This window comes from Microplitis demolitor, chromosome 4, assembly GCF_026212275.2.
Source record: "Microplitis demolitor isolate Queensland-Clemson2020A chromosome 4, iyMicDemo2.1a, whole genome shotgun sequence".
Taxonomy (NCBI): domain Eukaryota; kingdom Metazoa; phylum Arthropoda; class Insecta; order Hymenoptera; family Braconidae; genus Microplitis; species Microplitis demolitor.
Genome location: NC_068548.1, coordinates 7,011,754 through 7,026,516, shown reverse-complemented (window position 1 = coordinate 7,026,516; position 14,763 = coordinate 7,011,754). Strand labels below are relative to the sequence as shown.

At 35.8% G+C, this 14,763-nt stretch overlaps 2 protein-coding genes across 8 annotated transcripts in view; one reads left to right on the top strand and one right to left on the bottom strand.

Moving 5' to 3' along the window:
* The window catches only part of LOC103570427 (autophagy-related protein 16-1), a 182,768-nt gene that overhangs the window by 126,774 nt on the left and 41,231 nt on the right, over positions 1-14,763 (bottom strand). The gene's annotated exons all lie outside the window — the stretch shown is intronic.
* Positions 1-14,763, top strand: part of LOC103570426 (uncharacterized) — a 123,705-nt gene that overhangs the window by 76,876 nt on the left and 32,066 nt on the right. Inside the window, exons 1-3 of one of the 2 annotated variants that reach the window (XM_008548158.3) lie at positions 3,747-3,993; positions 4,876-5,296; positions 14,060-14,261. In XM_008548158.3, the coding sequence (XP_008546380.1) occupies positions 4,912-5,296; positions 14,060-14,261 (587 nt within the window). In that variant the 5' untranslated portion in view covers positions 3,747-3,993; positions 4,876-4,911. Of the gene's footprint in view, positions 1-3,746; positions 3,994-4,875; positions 5,297-14,059; positions 14,262-14,763 lie in introns of those variants that run through there. The other variant, XM_008548159.2, reaches the window with a different exon arrangement.

The following is a 14,763-nucleotide window of genomic DNA, read 5'->3' as shown; positions in this document are numbered from 1 at the left end:
ATAAGGATTTATCACCATTGCCCTACAATTCAGCAATTCCATCAGAATTTCTCCCAACAATGTTTCCATCCTTGAGCATAAATTTAGTTTTAAAATAAAAAAAAAGCCCAGCGAGCAGGATAATTTTGTTTAAGCTGCTTATTGAGTCGCGTGGCACGAAATACCGTAATGTACTATAAACCAGAGCTGGGAAGCGGAGCGATATCACCATAAACAAACATTTATCGTCGAAGTGAAATTAATTATGGAGATTACCGCGTGAACACGACAACCAGCGTGTATAGAGTATAGGAAACCTAGACCATGATGTTGGTTCACGTTCGTGAAGATGGAGTTAGAGTAGAAGCAAAGTAGAAGCAGAGTATTAGCAGTGGAAGCAAAAGCAGGGATATTAAGTAGAAGGAGGTTTTCGATAAATATGTACACGTTTAGTCTATGTCCCTCGATATATCTAAGGAACTAAGAATTGTATATGACCAGAGTACAGAGTGCAGTGTTGTGAGGGCTTGTGAGAGGCTCATCAGAGTTTATTAACGGCAAATACGCGGATTCGTTCAATTAGCGATAAAAAGACACGAGGTCAACTAGTCAAAGCGCCCTCAGTCTCTATGGGATCTAAGATGTCGGTCGGTCGTAAATTCACGTGAGCTACGTTTTCAGTCTTTAAATTCTTGGTTCGATGTTGAGACAGAGATGGCATTTAGTGTTCATGGTCTTGGTTGGTTAACTGACTGCATCATGAACCAGGATTTAGTGTTGCTGATAGGGTTATTGCTAAGCCATTGAGTTCTTGAGTTGAGGTTGAGACCGAGAATGAGAAAATGTATTAACCGTTATGGTGGTAACGTGAATCGTGGTGACGCAAACGCAAAACTGGGCACCTGGTACTAAGTGCCAACGCCAAGGTTGTCTAGTCCTACACAAGGTAACGCCGGTGACTAGTCACCATCACGCGATCTTTTCACACGTGCGACCACTTTTAAGCATGTGGATCATCATTTTTAATCCTTCAGTAAAATTTCAGTCATTTTTTATGGATGTCAATTTGTGCAGAGCTATATAATTTTATCTGAGGCATTGAGTTATTAATTTTAAATAAAAACAAAATTTTTTTATTTAGACGTCATTAATCTAAGGGAAATGTTTGCTTTAGATTACTGTTGTGGTAAACAGGTACTTGTTGTAGTTTTGAAAGTAAATATAATAGGGTCTTTGAATGGGCGTGAAATGGATTGTACTACCTGAAAATTTGGGCCTTTGTTAGAGCAGGTATTTACTGATGTTTACATTTCAAGAGTGACTTAATATTTTTATGCTACTATTAACGCTTCCTTTTAATAATTTTATCAAATATTTTTATAGAGATTGCTCTAGCGTGAGTTAGAATTTTTGTATAAATAAAAAAATAAAACTTTTATTAATTTCAACTGATTAATATTGGCCTGTAAATTTTTAACAAAAATAAACTGTCGCTCAAATTAGTCGACGGCCTTGAAAGATCAGACATTTGGTTAACACGAGTAGAGGTTAACAAACTCTCGGCGATTTTTAGTTACCGAGTTACGAAGAATTTAAGTTACTTTTTTTTTGCTTCGTCATTGGATATAAATGCAATCATAGAAAAATTCTAAAAAAAAAAAAAAGATAATTGGACCTATAAATACCTACTTTCACATAATATAAAAAAAAACTAAATTTTTTTCAAATATCTTCCGTAATAAAAAAAATTTTTATTACCTATTAATATTTTCAAAAACATCAAAAAAAAATTTTTTTTCAGCTCTTTCAAGATAAATGATTTAGAAAGTAGGCATATTTAGTTTTAAATCATTCATTTATTGTTTTTTTTTTTTTTTTTTTCATCCCGATATGAACAGTTATAGATATCAGCTCGAGCAGAAATCAATTTTTCAATCGCATAAATCTCGATTTAAATTTCCAAGACCCACATATAAAAATATCAATAATTACTTGGTGAAATAGGTATAAAAAAGCGTTAAATGCGTGAGAAAATGATTAAAATCACAGGTGACAAACAACTAAGCATTAACGCCAGTATTAATCCCCACAATCTCATCTAAAAAAAATCCCTATCTCAGCTATATTTTGCTAGATACGAAAAAGAATTCTTCCGTAATGTAAGGCCACGTTGTTCACACGCAAATAAGTTGCTACAATTTTTATCATACGCGATAACCCTCGTCCCAGTGTAGTTTTCTTATCAAGGTATTAAACGTTTCTACTCTACTCTAGTCTACTCTGCTCGTGCGGAATGTCGAATAACTTCAGACGATAGCCAGATGAGTTAAATAATTGCAGTTTCTTAAACATTCAACGGCCTAGATATGGGCACTACTAAACATGCAAGATTATTTTTAATGTCACACATAAATATACAATAATAATAATAACAAAAAATAATGATAATAATAATAATAATAATCGCAATGATAATAATATTAATATGATCAAGAAAAGCTGATCCGGCTGAACAAGATCCGCGACACGCTCCGTCTCATCTAAAATGTGCAACCGAATAGCTTCTCGAGTTGTTCATCCGTCACTTTTTATGCATCAACATTAAAGATACCCGTTGGTTGATATGCTGGCCATACAACAGCCTCCATCCGCAGGACAGTCTTGCTCTTACTTTTATCCGGTCAGAACGCATTCTTAATAAACACTGCGACAACCGAGAGACCGGGGCCTTAAGACTCGGGACTGGGGACAACATCTAGCTCTGAACGTTTCGCTACGCAGGACATGCTCGACAGAGGTATGCAGGCCCGTAATTATTATTTATCCGCGTCGGATCATCCACTCCTTTAACTTTACCTTTACCTTGAATCCGCGAGCTCTGTATGCGTACCATGTACCTGAAGAAGGGGTTTCTAGCAGCAATAACTTGCACGCCTGCGTAATGACGGACTGTCATTCTCCGCGTACCTTTCCGGCAAAGATTCTTGCACGAGATCCTCTCCCCCTTCACCTTCATGTACATATACACCAACATCATTATCATTATCATCATCATCATCATTATCATCATCATCATCATCATCATCTAGGTCTTTTTTAATTCAGTCTGGTCTACGTAATCTATAACTACACGATCGAAATTATTCTTACCGTTAAAAACTCTAGTTATAGTAGTTTTTTTTTTTGTTTTTTTTGTTTCATTTTTAATTCGTATGTTTATATGTTGGGTCTTTAGTAATAATTTTAATCCATTTCGTCGGACAAACGGTTGTTTTTAATTGGGTAAGGTTCACAAAAAAGACCGGTAATTAATTTAAAAAGTATGCGGTACTGGTGTTACAAAAAAAATTATAAAAAACCTATAGCCCGTTCCTATTTCGATTAATGACAAGCGTTTAGTTCTCGAGAAGGAAAAGTGATCCTGATGAGGCCGAGCAGGAGGATACTGCCCATAGCACACGAATAAGGAACTTGGTTTTTAAAAGATGTGCATAGCAGGAGCGTTATGGAATATTAACCTGAGCTGAGCTGGAAGTACTGGGAGCAATGTCAGAGTAGAGGGGAACGAGTCGGAGTTGGAGAAGGGCAAGTTTAAGGCAAAAAATGAATAGTGAGATTGTATAGGTGGAGGTGGAGGAGGTTGGGGGAGCTGGTAAAGAGTTTAAATCAGGTGGGATAGGGCCTTGGAGGGGGGAAGATGTGTGCGAGCGATGAAAAAGCGACGTTTTCAATGGTGTCGTACTTGTTCTTCTTTCTCTTGGCGATCGTGAGTCGTGCGTACCGTTTGTGTCCTCCTTAGGCCTCACGGCCTCTCCAGAAACCTCAGACGCGGTCGGTCGGTCGCTCGAGAAAGAACCACGCGAATGCATGCCAGGTGCATATCCTTTACAGGCCGATCCGTAGCTTTGACTCTCAGTCGCTCAACAAGTTGAGTGTTTTCGTGTGTGTGTTTTTTTTTTTTTTATTTTTCGCGTGTGACATTTTCAGTGCTACCAGTTAGGACTTTATTTCAAGGTAATAATTTTTAACTATTTTACTATACAATTCTTTTTGAATCTGAATCGAATCGACTGAGAATTTGTGATTTTTTTTTCTTCTTCTGAAACGTTTGCAAGAACCTTCGTGCCGCGTGGCAGTCTTGCATCATCAACTAACGGGAAAATATATATGCAGGCCTTGGATTGGCAAGAACGTCCGTTGGTTCGTTCATCCGTAGGTTCGTGCGTGCAAACAACATTTGTACTTTTATGTACATAGAAAATATTTTTTAGTATCTTTTGTACACAATCCTCGTCGGCCAGAGTAATGGTGATGGTAATTGGTTTCATTTTCAATAAGATTTCAAAGAAACGACCCGTACCGGGGTCAAGGGAAAAACTTTGATGATCTTGCGTGCTTGCATTATAATGCAGTAGTCTAAAAAAATGTAGACAGCTTCTATCTCTATTACTGTTTATAAACTAACCAAGTATACACCAAGAAAGATAAAGAGGAATGCTCCCGCATATATTTAACTAGCCCCACGTCTTTCCGCATTTCCGAGTGTCAAGATAACGATGTGTACACTCAGCACCCAGGGTGCGCTTCTACAAAGCTAGAGAATGAGATAGGGACGTAGACGTAGACGTGGATGTGAGCTAAAAAAAAAATAGTTACGTTTAATCTCAACCGAGTACCAGTCAGATGCTTGAGCGCTGCAGTAAAAAGGAGTACATGCTTTTCTTTTAAGTGAACAAACTAAATATTTACACAAGCCCATGAATATATACAGCACAGTTGCCTAGAAAAAGCAACATGGTAGATGCTACATGCTAGATCCTAGTCTATATATTTTTTTTACACCTCATTTATTCTTTATCTCTTGTTATAAGTTTTTACGTTTTATTTGTTATCCAGGTTCCAAGGCAGCTAGAGCAGATAACTTGATTTGCAATGAGTCACTCGAGTGCGTTAATCTTGACAGTGTCACTCCTAGTATGGGGCCACTTTGTACTGGGTGACGGAGCGTCATCCACATTTAGTTCTTCAGGTCCATTGTCATCGACACCAACGGCTGTTTCAGAACCCTCAGGTGCTTCCGGGCCGGACTACACCGGACCGTCGGCAGGCTCGGACGAATGCGATCCTGAGATGGTCGGCTTCGAGCTTGTCACCGGATACGTTTATACAGCGCCCACCAACATGCTAGAATCTATACCCGGTATACTTATGCTCACTGATTGCTTGGAAACCTGTCAGGCGAACGACTCTTGCCAGGCGGTCAATTATGAAACCGGACTCTGTGTACTATTTAGTTCTAATGCTGACAACAATCCAGGTAAGAAATATCAATGGCTATAAGACAAAATAAACAATTTATCATTACATTATCTTGCCTGTATCAATTCCACTTTTAAGCCCCTTCGAGTGTGATTATTAATTTCTCTGTCCAGAGCTTAAATGACTGAAGCATTGTTGCCCGGGGCTAATCTACTTCATAAATATATATATATATATATATATATTCGAATTAGACTTGCTGGCAAGGGAATTTTCTATGTGAATAATGGATACCGGTATATAAGTGAGTGTAATGAGAAACGCACTAATTGAATCTTCCGGGGTGTAATTAATAACGCGAGAGAACATATCCGCATTTGTAACTACAGCTATCCTTGTATTATTAATTTAATAATAAGAATCCAAGATCGAGGGAGACGCTGAGCGCGTGAGATTGCTTTGTAAGGAAGTGAGTCGCGTGGCTGTTGATTATTAAAGATAATAACCTAATAAAAATAATTATCTTTAATAAAATATTTATCATTTGCTATTTATACTTTTCTCTTTCTTTATACATGTATATATATATGTATATATATATCACTTATAAAGTAACAGGATTCACACGATGAGCTACAAAGGTGACAGAAAGTCACGATCACGATCGTTACCAGCGCCCCCTTGGCCCGTTAGTCGTGTTAGCATCGTCACCTGAGCACTGACCTCACCACGACCAATACGAGTCATACATATTTATATATAAATCTATTAAATAGATACACATGACACTTTAGGCTTGACGTTTAGATTAACCGGCTTAAAGCCGGATTTGCGATAAAGAATGAGAACAAAAAAATAAAATATAAATTAACTAAATAGATAAAAAGAAATAAGGCGAATCCGATTTAATGGAAAACGGTACAAACCAACCGGAACATAATAATTTAATAGCAATTAACCGTCTCAAATCGGGAGTATTTACATGGTTAATTTAGTTGTGTTGAATGGAGCTAACAAAATAATCCGTACAATTGCTGCAATTTGCGTTGATTAGCAAATTATGGGGAAAAAAATAAAATAAAAGAAAAAGGTCTGATGTCTCTGTTCCGATATCGAGGATGGCTCGTTAGACGGGCACGGAATCGTATGCGAACAATTTTAAGCTCGATTACGGCAATCAGCTATGGCGGAGTGCTCGGAAAAATGGATGGGGAAACTGGGAAGAACTGAAGAGAAACGCCGCTGGAGACTAGAATTCTAGCAGTTCCAAGTAAATTCCCTTTTCCTATTGCCCTCTCGCTCCATTCTGTCTCCTTACACTCGCCCGAGATCATCGCTCTTTCGTTTCTCAAGAGTTTCGAGCTTCTTAGCTATCCAATGGGTAACTCAAGAGCTGTTTCTTAACATTAGACACTCGATACTAGAGTATTGGTAGCTGAGTCCAGTCCTACTTTCCTTAGATTTTTTTCTCACTTATTACTTACTTTTAAATGAAAGTCTACCAGCCGGAGTTATTACCAAGTTGATGCGGTTTAAATTCTTTAATGATTTTTTAATTGATTTTATTACATCTGTGTGTGTGTATGTGTGTGTGTGTGTGTGTGTGTGTGTGTGTGTGTGTGTGTGTGTGCGTGTGTTAGTAAGAAGTGACTAGTATCGCAGATGTGGAAAAAAGAAAAAAAACGTCCGAATGGAATTTAAACTTGGGACAATCGTGATGGACTCGGTAGTAAGCGCGAGTAGGAGACGCCAACCAACGAGTTGTCACGATCACGAAACTTTTGCCGAACCCGTTATTCGCTGCCACGAACCGATAGGATCACCACGGCCCAACAACCAACAGAGAGAGGTAGATCTGTATAGCTATAGATATTGCTATTGAGAGTCGTTTCTCGGCGACTTCCTTGTCCAGCAATACAGGCCACGCCAACGAGCAGTGTCTCCAAGTATGTTCTGATTGTTTCTCTTCCTGCTCAAGAACATTATACACCTCTCTGGCTATATCATCCACACACTTGCACCCCGCCAATAGACTTTCACACTGATTATTCACCCACAAACTCAACAATCGCTTCATCCTGGCCTTGTTTGTACCTCAACATTATTCCGGATATAGTATTTTTGACTTGGAAAAAACAATAAAATGAAGCAAAATAAAATGAAACGAAATTAAAGATAATAGCTGATGACTAAAATCAATTTTATGAGTTGTCTGAATGTCTATCGTAAACATAAAAACATAAATGGTTGAGAATAATGAAACTAAAAACAAAAGATAGGATGGAGTAGATACTAGAGAAAACAATAAAAAAAAAAAAAAGAAAAAAAAAATGGTATTAAATTAGCCATTAAAACAATATTCACACGGTAAATCCGTGGAACGTGAAAACGTCATAAAATCTTTTTACGCGGCCTCGACAATTTGATTTGGCTCGTGTTAGTGCCTCGTGCTTGGATTCTGTGTGTGAATGTATGGACGTGTGTTGCAGAGAAAAGCAAAGAGTACAATGGTCATTCGGATGAATGAATCTCTCAACCCAGAAATTCGTCAATTCCAATAGGATTTAACTATAAAGCTAGCCAACAACTCTTTGAATCAACATTCGCGAAACCAGCATCCAACATTGGATAGAGAAGTAGATGCTGCTGCTGCTGCTGCTGCTACTACTGCTGAGTGCAAAGTGTAGAGTATAAAGTGTGGAGGAGTTTCTGTGCGATGCTGGCAATTTTTCATGGCCTCATTGTCCTCGATATCATGTCACGAAAGGTCGGTCTTTGTTCCTACGGGCTCTCTGAAATAACTATGCTGACTCGACGCTATTCCAAGATTTCCTATCACACTGCCAGATCTACATCCACGTTTGCATGTGTGTTTATTGTAAATATATATATATATATGTTATGTATTAAATTTATTATAAAGTCCAAGCCGTTAGATGTGTAGGCGGTAATTACGTTCAATCGTCAATTTAAGTCGCACGCTCCCATTAGTGCATCACACGGCAAAATTCGAGGGAAAAAATGAGAACGAATGAAAGGAGCCGGGATAATAAAAAGAGCTTCTCATACACATTGAATCGTGACAAGATATATAGGTTGATATACCTGTATAGAGACGGGATAACGGGTCGGGCGCACCGCCTTTCGACGTGCACTCGGTTCGCGATACGTGACTGTCCTATTGACAGTGGGCTACACAAGGAGAGACTACGACCGCAATGTCGTGCGTGATTACCAGCGAGAGATCACGAGTATCAAGATCAGTCCGGTTAATCGTTTATAAATTCAAATTAACTAGGCCATTGATATATTGGCTTTTAAAATTATTCACCAGGAAATTCAGGCAGTCGAAAATTATATGGGTTTTGTTCCATTTATTTTATTTTACTTTATTTGTAACTTCCCGCTATGAAAATCAACGATTTTCAAACAATTCGGGAAGTTATTGTTTTCGAAAATCGAGTTATCATCAGATGACAACGTTTCGTAGTCCTGAGAAGCTATTATTTTTTCAAGATATTGTGTGGGTGTGTGTGTGTGTGTTTTGATTATTTTATGTTTCAATGTTATGATCTAATTCAAATCTACTTTCACTCTTTATCGTGATAACTTCCATTGAGTTCTGTTTTAATCTATTCATTTCCTTAAGAATAATCATACACATTAATTAGAAGTTGCATGTTTTTTAATTATTTGGGATTTTTTGAATTTTAGTAGTTCAAAATAATACATAAGTTTTTTTGAGCTCGAATAGCTTAAAAAATAAATGTACTCAAGAGTGCTCTCGAGCTCCGAAATGTATTCACAATAATGTTGAGCTCAAGGAGTTCGAAAACAGCAGGAAATTTTTGAGCGGGCCCGCAGGTTCAACAATTTTCCAGATTTTTTTTTTTGCATGCAGGTCATAAAAAAATCTAGGATATGCTGGTGGTTTGAATGGTATGCAAAAACAATTAACACCTTCATAATCGGATCAGGTAAATAATAAAATTAAAACAGGGTTTTGAATACTAAAAAGACAGTACCCTGAGTGGCAGTAAATAACCGTGGGAAGTTACTGTTGTACACTTCATTGGAATACTAAATACCCATGGTGTAATAGTATTGGTGGTGTTGGGTTTGAGTTTTAGTAGGAGTTATTTTAACGTCCGTTGGCAGACAAGACGTGGATATCTAGTCAGCCATGAGCAGATGAGGTAGAATAATGCTCACGTTGGCTTACGTTGGCGGTAATCGATCCACGTATAAGGCATGGAAAAGGTGTATCCGAGAATAAGTCTAAAAGGGTTTATATTCTGAATTTGTGATATTGTCTAAACATATACGTGTTTACTACATTGCAATATTAACCGAATATTCACCCGAAGAGGTTATAATTTATGGGGATTTCATTGGTAATGTCGCGTCACAGTCGCGCCAAGCCCTCAATCCCTAAACTTCAACCCTCTTCTCTTTAGACACAATTTGCATACAGCTACGCTAATAGTCCGTGATATCGTGAATGTAAACGTGAGCAGAGCATCCCGTTGGTTTTTACCGAGTTTAATTTTTCACCATTTCGAGAGCGATAAAAATAGTTATTAATCCTCCCTCGTTGGCTACCGAGATTAGAAAAGGAAAATTTAAAAAAATAAAAATTTATAAAAGTTTAATTTAGCGTTCATTCGCGAGAAATGTATAAAGAATGAAAATATATAACAGTAGCAGGTAATAAAGTTTAAAAGAATTTATAATGAACGGAATAATAATGAAATGAATTTTTTAATGCATAATCAAGTAGGGCATTAATTATTAATAAGAATTTTTTTAATATTGATATTTATTTAAGCGGCTTAAATATTGGCTCGGTATTATAATTTTTCATTATCCAACAAGGATTCATCAAAAGCAAATTGATTTTTATTGTTCACCAAGCAGATAAGAATTGCTGATTCATCAGCGTCAAGACAATTGTCCTCAGGTATCTGATGATACACCAGAGAGTGATCCAAAGCACACTGGATGCCAAAGTACAGATAAATAATTTATTAGTACATGGATAATAGGGAGGCTACTTGGATACTTACTCTGCATAGCCGGGCTTAATGATGAGCTCTGGTGTAATTTGCCGTATCGGACTGGCATGTTCGTATTAATAGTAACCGTAAACTGTTGAGACATAAGTTTAGTCGTACGCTAGCCTGTTTTGCTTGATTTAACTTTAGTAATCTACTATAGGACTCGATAACATTTTCACTCAATATGAGAAGAAGGATGCTTTGATCTTTGGAAATAATTTAAGTTTAATATATAAAATTTTCCCGGGCATTAGATAGGTATCAGTAACTAGGTCACTTGGAGATGCGAATCATGGAAATTTTTCATTGGATTGCATAACTGTCTGGTTGGTTTATAGCAGAAGCTGCAAGTTGATGCAGGGTAAAATTGTTTAAATCGGTCAGAGCATCACTCGGTCAGCTCTAGAGTCTAGAGTCTAGAGGACCATTGAAAAATTTGCTGGCATCAGTTCAAGACTTATTGACTCGTAGTTTATCACGTAGTAAACATTAAGCCTACTTGAATTTACGAAAAATAATTTAGCTTTTTATTGTTATTGTTGCTGTTGCTATATCTATTTATATTTCTGTTTCTGTTGTTGTTTAAGTTTTCAAAGGTTATAATATTTTATGGGTTTCAAGTCCTGATATGTGATAAATCCAATATTTAAAGTGCGCTTTGATGTTGGCTGGATATAAGCGTGGATGCTCTTATGCGAGTTTGAATAGCACGATTCAGCATCAAACGGACGTCGTTTTCACCGATCAATGTAGTCGCTGCTGCAGTCTACCGTAGGCTAGTACTTTGAGACTGGTGAGGGTGACTCCAGCTACGATGCTTTTATGTGTATTAAATATATGTAAGACGATTGTTACCAGCACATAACCAGTTACGATTCATCTTTCATGAGCCAACGGATCTTTAAACGTGCCTCGATTATACAACTCTCATATTAAATTATTATCGTGTATTTTATCATTGATTTTTTTTTCTAAGTTATGCATTTATGAATAAATATTTATGCCGTAAAATGGGACATTTCGCGATCATTTAAAATTCATAGATCTGTAATTTTCACGGAAATTGAAATATAAAGTAGGAAAAATTTTTTTTTGTAAACTTACAGACTTCGGTTTAGTAAATTTTTAGTTAATTTGATGAAAAATAATTTTTTTTTAACTTTAAAGTCGAAATGTTAAAATTAGCGAAATTCAAAAATTTTTTTTCTCTAGCTTTTGAATGAAAACTCTGAACTGAATTTAGAGATTTTAACCAACTCTAGAAGTGGTCAACAAAGTATTTGCGATTTTTATTTTTTGAATTATGGGTTGGTAGATCAGGTCATCTTCGTGGCTTTGATATTCGACAACTTACGAACGGATTATTATCATAAAAAATTTATGAAAAGTGAAAATCGAAACTAAAGCTATAAGGAATTATCCCATGTATACCATAACAAGAAAAAATTATTTATAAATCATGAGAGGCATAAAAGACTAAATCGAGTTGTCATAAAATATCTTCCTATTACATTTAGGGGAGGGGGGCCCCTTAAGGAAAATAGTTACAATATCATTAATTTTTTTTACGCGTTTACTTCTTTTTAGACCCTCGATACTTATTTTCACTTCATTATGCTGCGTCCATTAAAATTTAAAAATCGAAAATTAGAGGCAAAGTGGGCCCTCCAAAAAATTTTGGATTTGATATTAAAACAACGATTAAAACGACGGAGAAGACGACAACCAAAAGAAAGGGGGAAGGAACAAGCACATCGAAACAATCGGTGGATGATACGGCTTGTATTTTTTGCGACAAATTATACTCAGAATCTTTAGAACCATGGATTCAATCTGGCCAATGTAGAAATTGGACCCATGTTTCGTGTGCCAGTGTTCACAACAAATAACTACAAAACAATTGTATTTTAATATTATAAAAAATCATTTTAATAGTTTGCTGCGATATAACTTTAAAACGTAATTTTAAAATCTTCAACTTTCTTAATAAATTATATTAAATGAACAGTTTTCGTGGTCCATTTTAGCCCTCATTATATAAAAAATTTCAAAAAGCTTATTATTCATCCGAATTTATTGAGGTATAGAAAATTTTGAGGGACCCACTTTGACCCCCCCCCCTCCCCTATTAAAAGTCATTGAAAATAAATTTTTCAATAAATTTGTACTGCGGCTTAAAAAAATTACATAGTCTAAGCTACAAAATAAAATTTTTTAAATTTCAGTATAATTATTTTCTGAGGAGACATACTAAGTTAAATATAAAAATAATAGAATTTAATACCTTTATTCTGTTGTTTGTTAGTGATTGTCAGTAAAAATATGATTGGCTAGCGTTAAATGTGAGATTTAGTCTTAGGGCCAGTGGTCAAAGACACTCAACTTCCGACAAGCGGAAAAACAACCAGCTTTACATGGCATGTGTTCACTTACTGTAAAAGACCACCCACAATTAAAATATGCCTCGCTGGTTACAACATACACAGACACATAAATGTATATTTATACAATGTAACCTATAACGTCGGTTGTCAAGTGCACGAAGCATTTAAAACAAAACATAATATAAAATAGTACAGATAAAAAAGCATTCACTCATAACCGAGACCTGAAAACTCTAAACTATGAACTGTTAACTGAAAACTGGTAACATTATAACCTTACGGTTTTAATAAAAGACATCAACAACCCATTGAGAAACTTAAACAAGTTTAAATACATTAACTACATACAACTTTCCAATAGACAAACTGGTGTAAGTTAACACATTAAAGTTACATAATAAACTAACTAAAATAATCTCAAGCCTTGATGTAGTTAGCATATGTACCAAGACAAGTTTGTCACATTAAAGTTGAATTACAAGTGCTACAATGATAGACTCTGAGTCTAGTAGTGTATGAGCGAATTTAGTTTAAAGATAAAGTTTGTGGCGTACCTCAACCATCTTCTACTACTTAGACACCCAAATACCAACTAGAATATGTATTCTATAGGATCCTCTGCAGTTTGCAGTCTATAGTCTGCAGTCTGCACAAAATGGATTGGATGGTGTGACGCTAAGATACTGGGATGGTAATGAGTGTGCGTTGAAATTCAATGAAATTTATACGAATCAGCGATGTACTTAGGATCCCGATGCTCTATTACCTTGTAGTGCGGTAGCTTGTAAAGTTGTATCTATTCAAGGTTTAGCTACAAATCCGGAAGTTATAGGAAGAATCATTTAACACAATATCGGTTTGATCTAGACGAAGATAAATTTATAAATATTTTTTAAAATCGTGATTTGCGGTTGAGTATGAAAAAAAATTTTTTTAACGCTGAGGAGAATTTATATATTAATAGATATAGTAAAAAAATTTATACGGCCCATTTTACACAAAGTAAATTTTTTTAGATTACCGGCCGTATGTAATATATAATAATTATCTAGAGACCTATTTTGCTCCCCTTATATAAAGGTATCCATAAATTTTTTTTCTAAAGTAATAAAGAAATTTCTATAAATTACTGGGGTTAGAGCTATTTTTCATCGAGATAATTGAATTTAAATATTATCTCGTAAAAAATAAATCAAATAAATTATTTTAAAATATATATATATATATATATATAAAGTACAATTGCGCCTTGTGCAATTACAATTATAAATTTTATGTTATCCGCTAATGCCGCTACTAATAACAGGGTATCCCCTACAGAGACTAAAAAAAATATAAAAAGTAATAGCAATAATTTAAACAAATGTTTTTTTTTTTCAGGTGCATTGACGCAATCTCAGTTCCCAGTGTTTACAATATACGCCCAGAAGAGCTGTTTGGCGGTTAAACCTTGTGAGCGTGCATGGTGCATCGACAGAGTCCAAGGTCATCGGCTGCAAGGTCACACTAAAAGAAGTACCAGTGCGTCGTCACGTCAGCACTGCCTTGAGTTGTGTCTGGGCGAGCGGGACTTTTTGTGCCGGTGAGTAATCATTTGCAATTAGTTGTCTTTTCTCAGTACACATTCAGTACTTAGACTTTATTGTAAGTCTATCTTATATATTTATATATAAGTTCGAGTATCTGAAGAAACGCGTAGTTGATATTGAAATAAAAAATTTTAAAGAAATTGTTAAGATTTTATTTTAACGATTGGAAATCTCGGTTGGTAAAAAAAAAATTTTTAAGAACGAGTTGAAGAATAAGTAAAAAATATTTAAAATGTATAGTACTGTGATATGAATTTTTAAATCGTATAATCGAATAGTAAGAGAAGTTTCGATTTGCCGGGTTATATTCGGTGGAATATTCCAATAGAGCACGTACTTGGGCATTGAGATAAGATTTACGAGTGTCGATATAGCGAAACACGAGTCGAATCTCGAATTATCATGACTCGGTCTCAACTTGGTCTATCTTTATTCCTGTTTAAAGTTATTTCTATCTTACCGTTACCGCGAAATACGTTCGCGATGTTGTGCTGA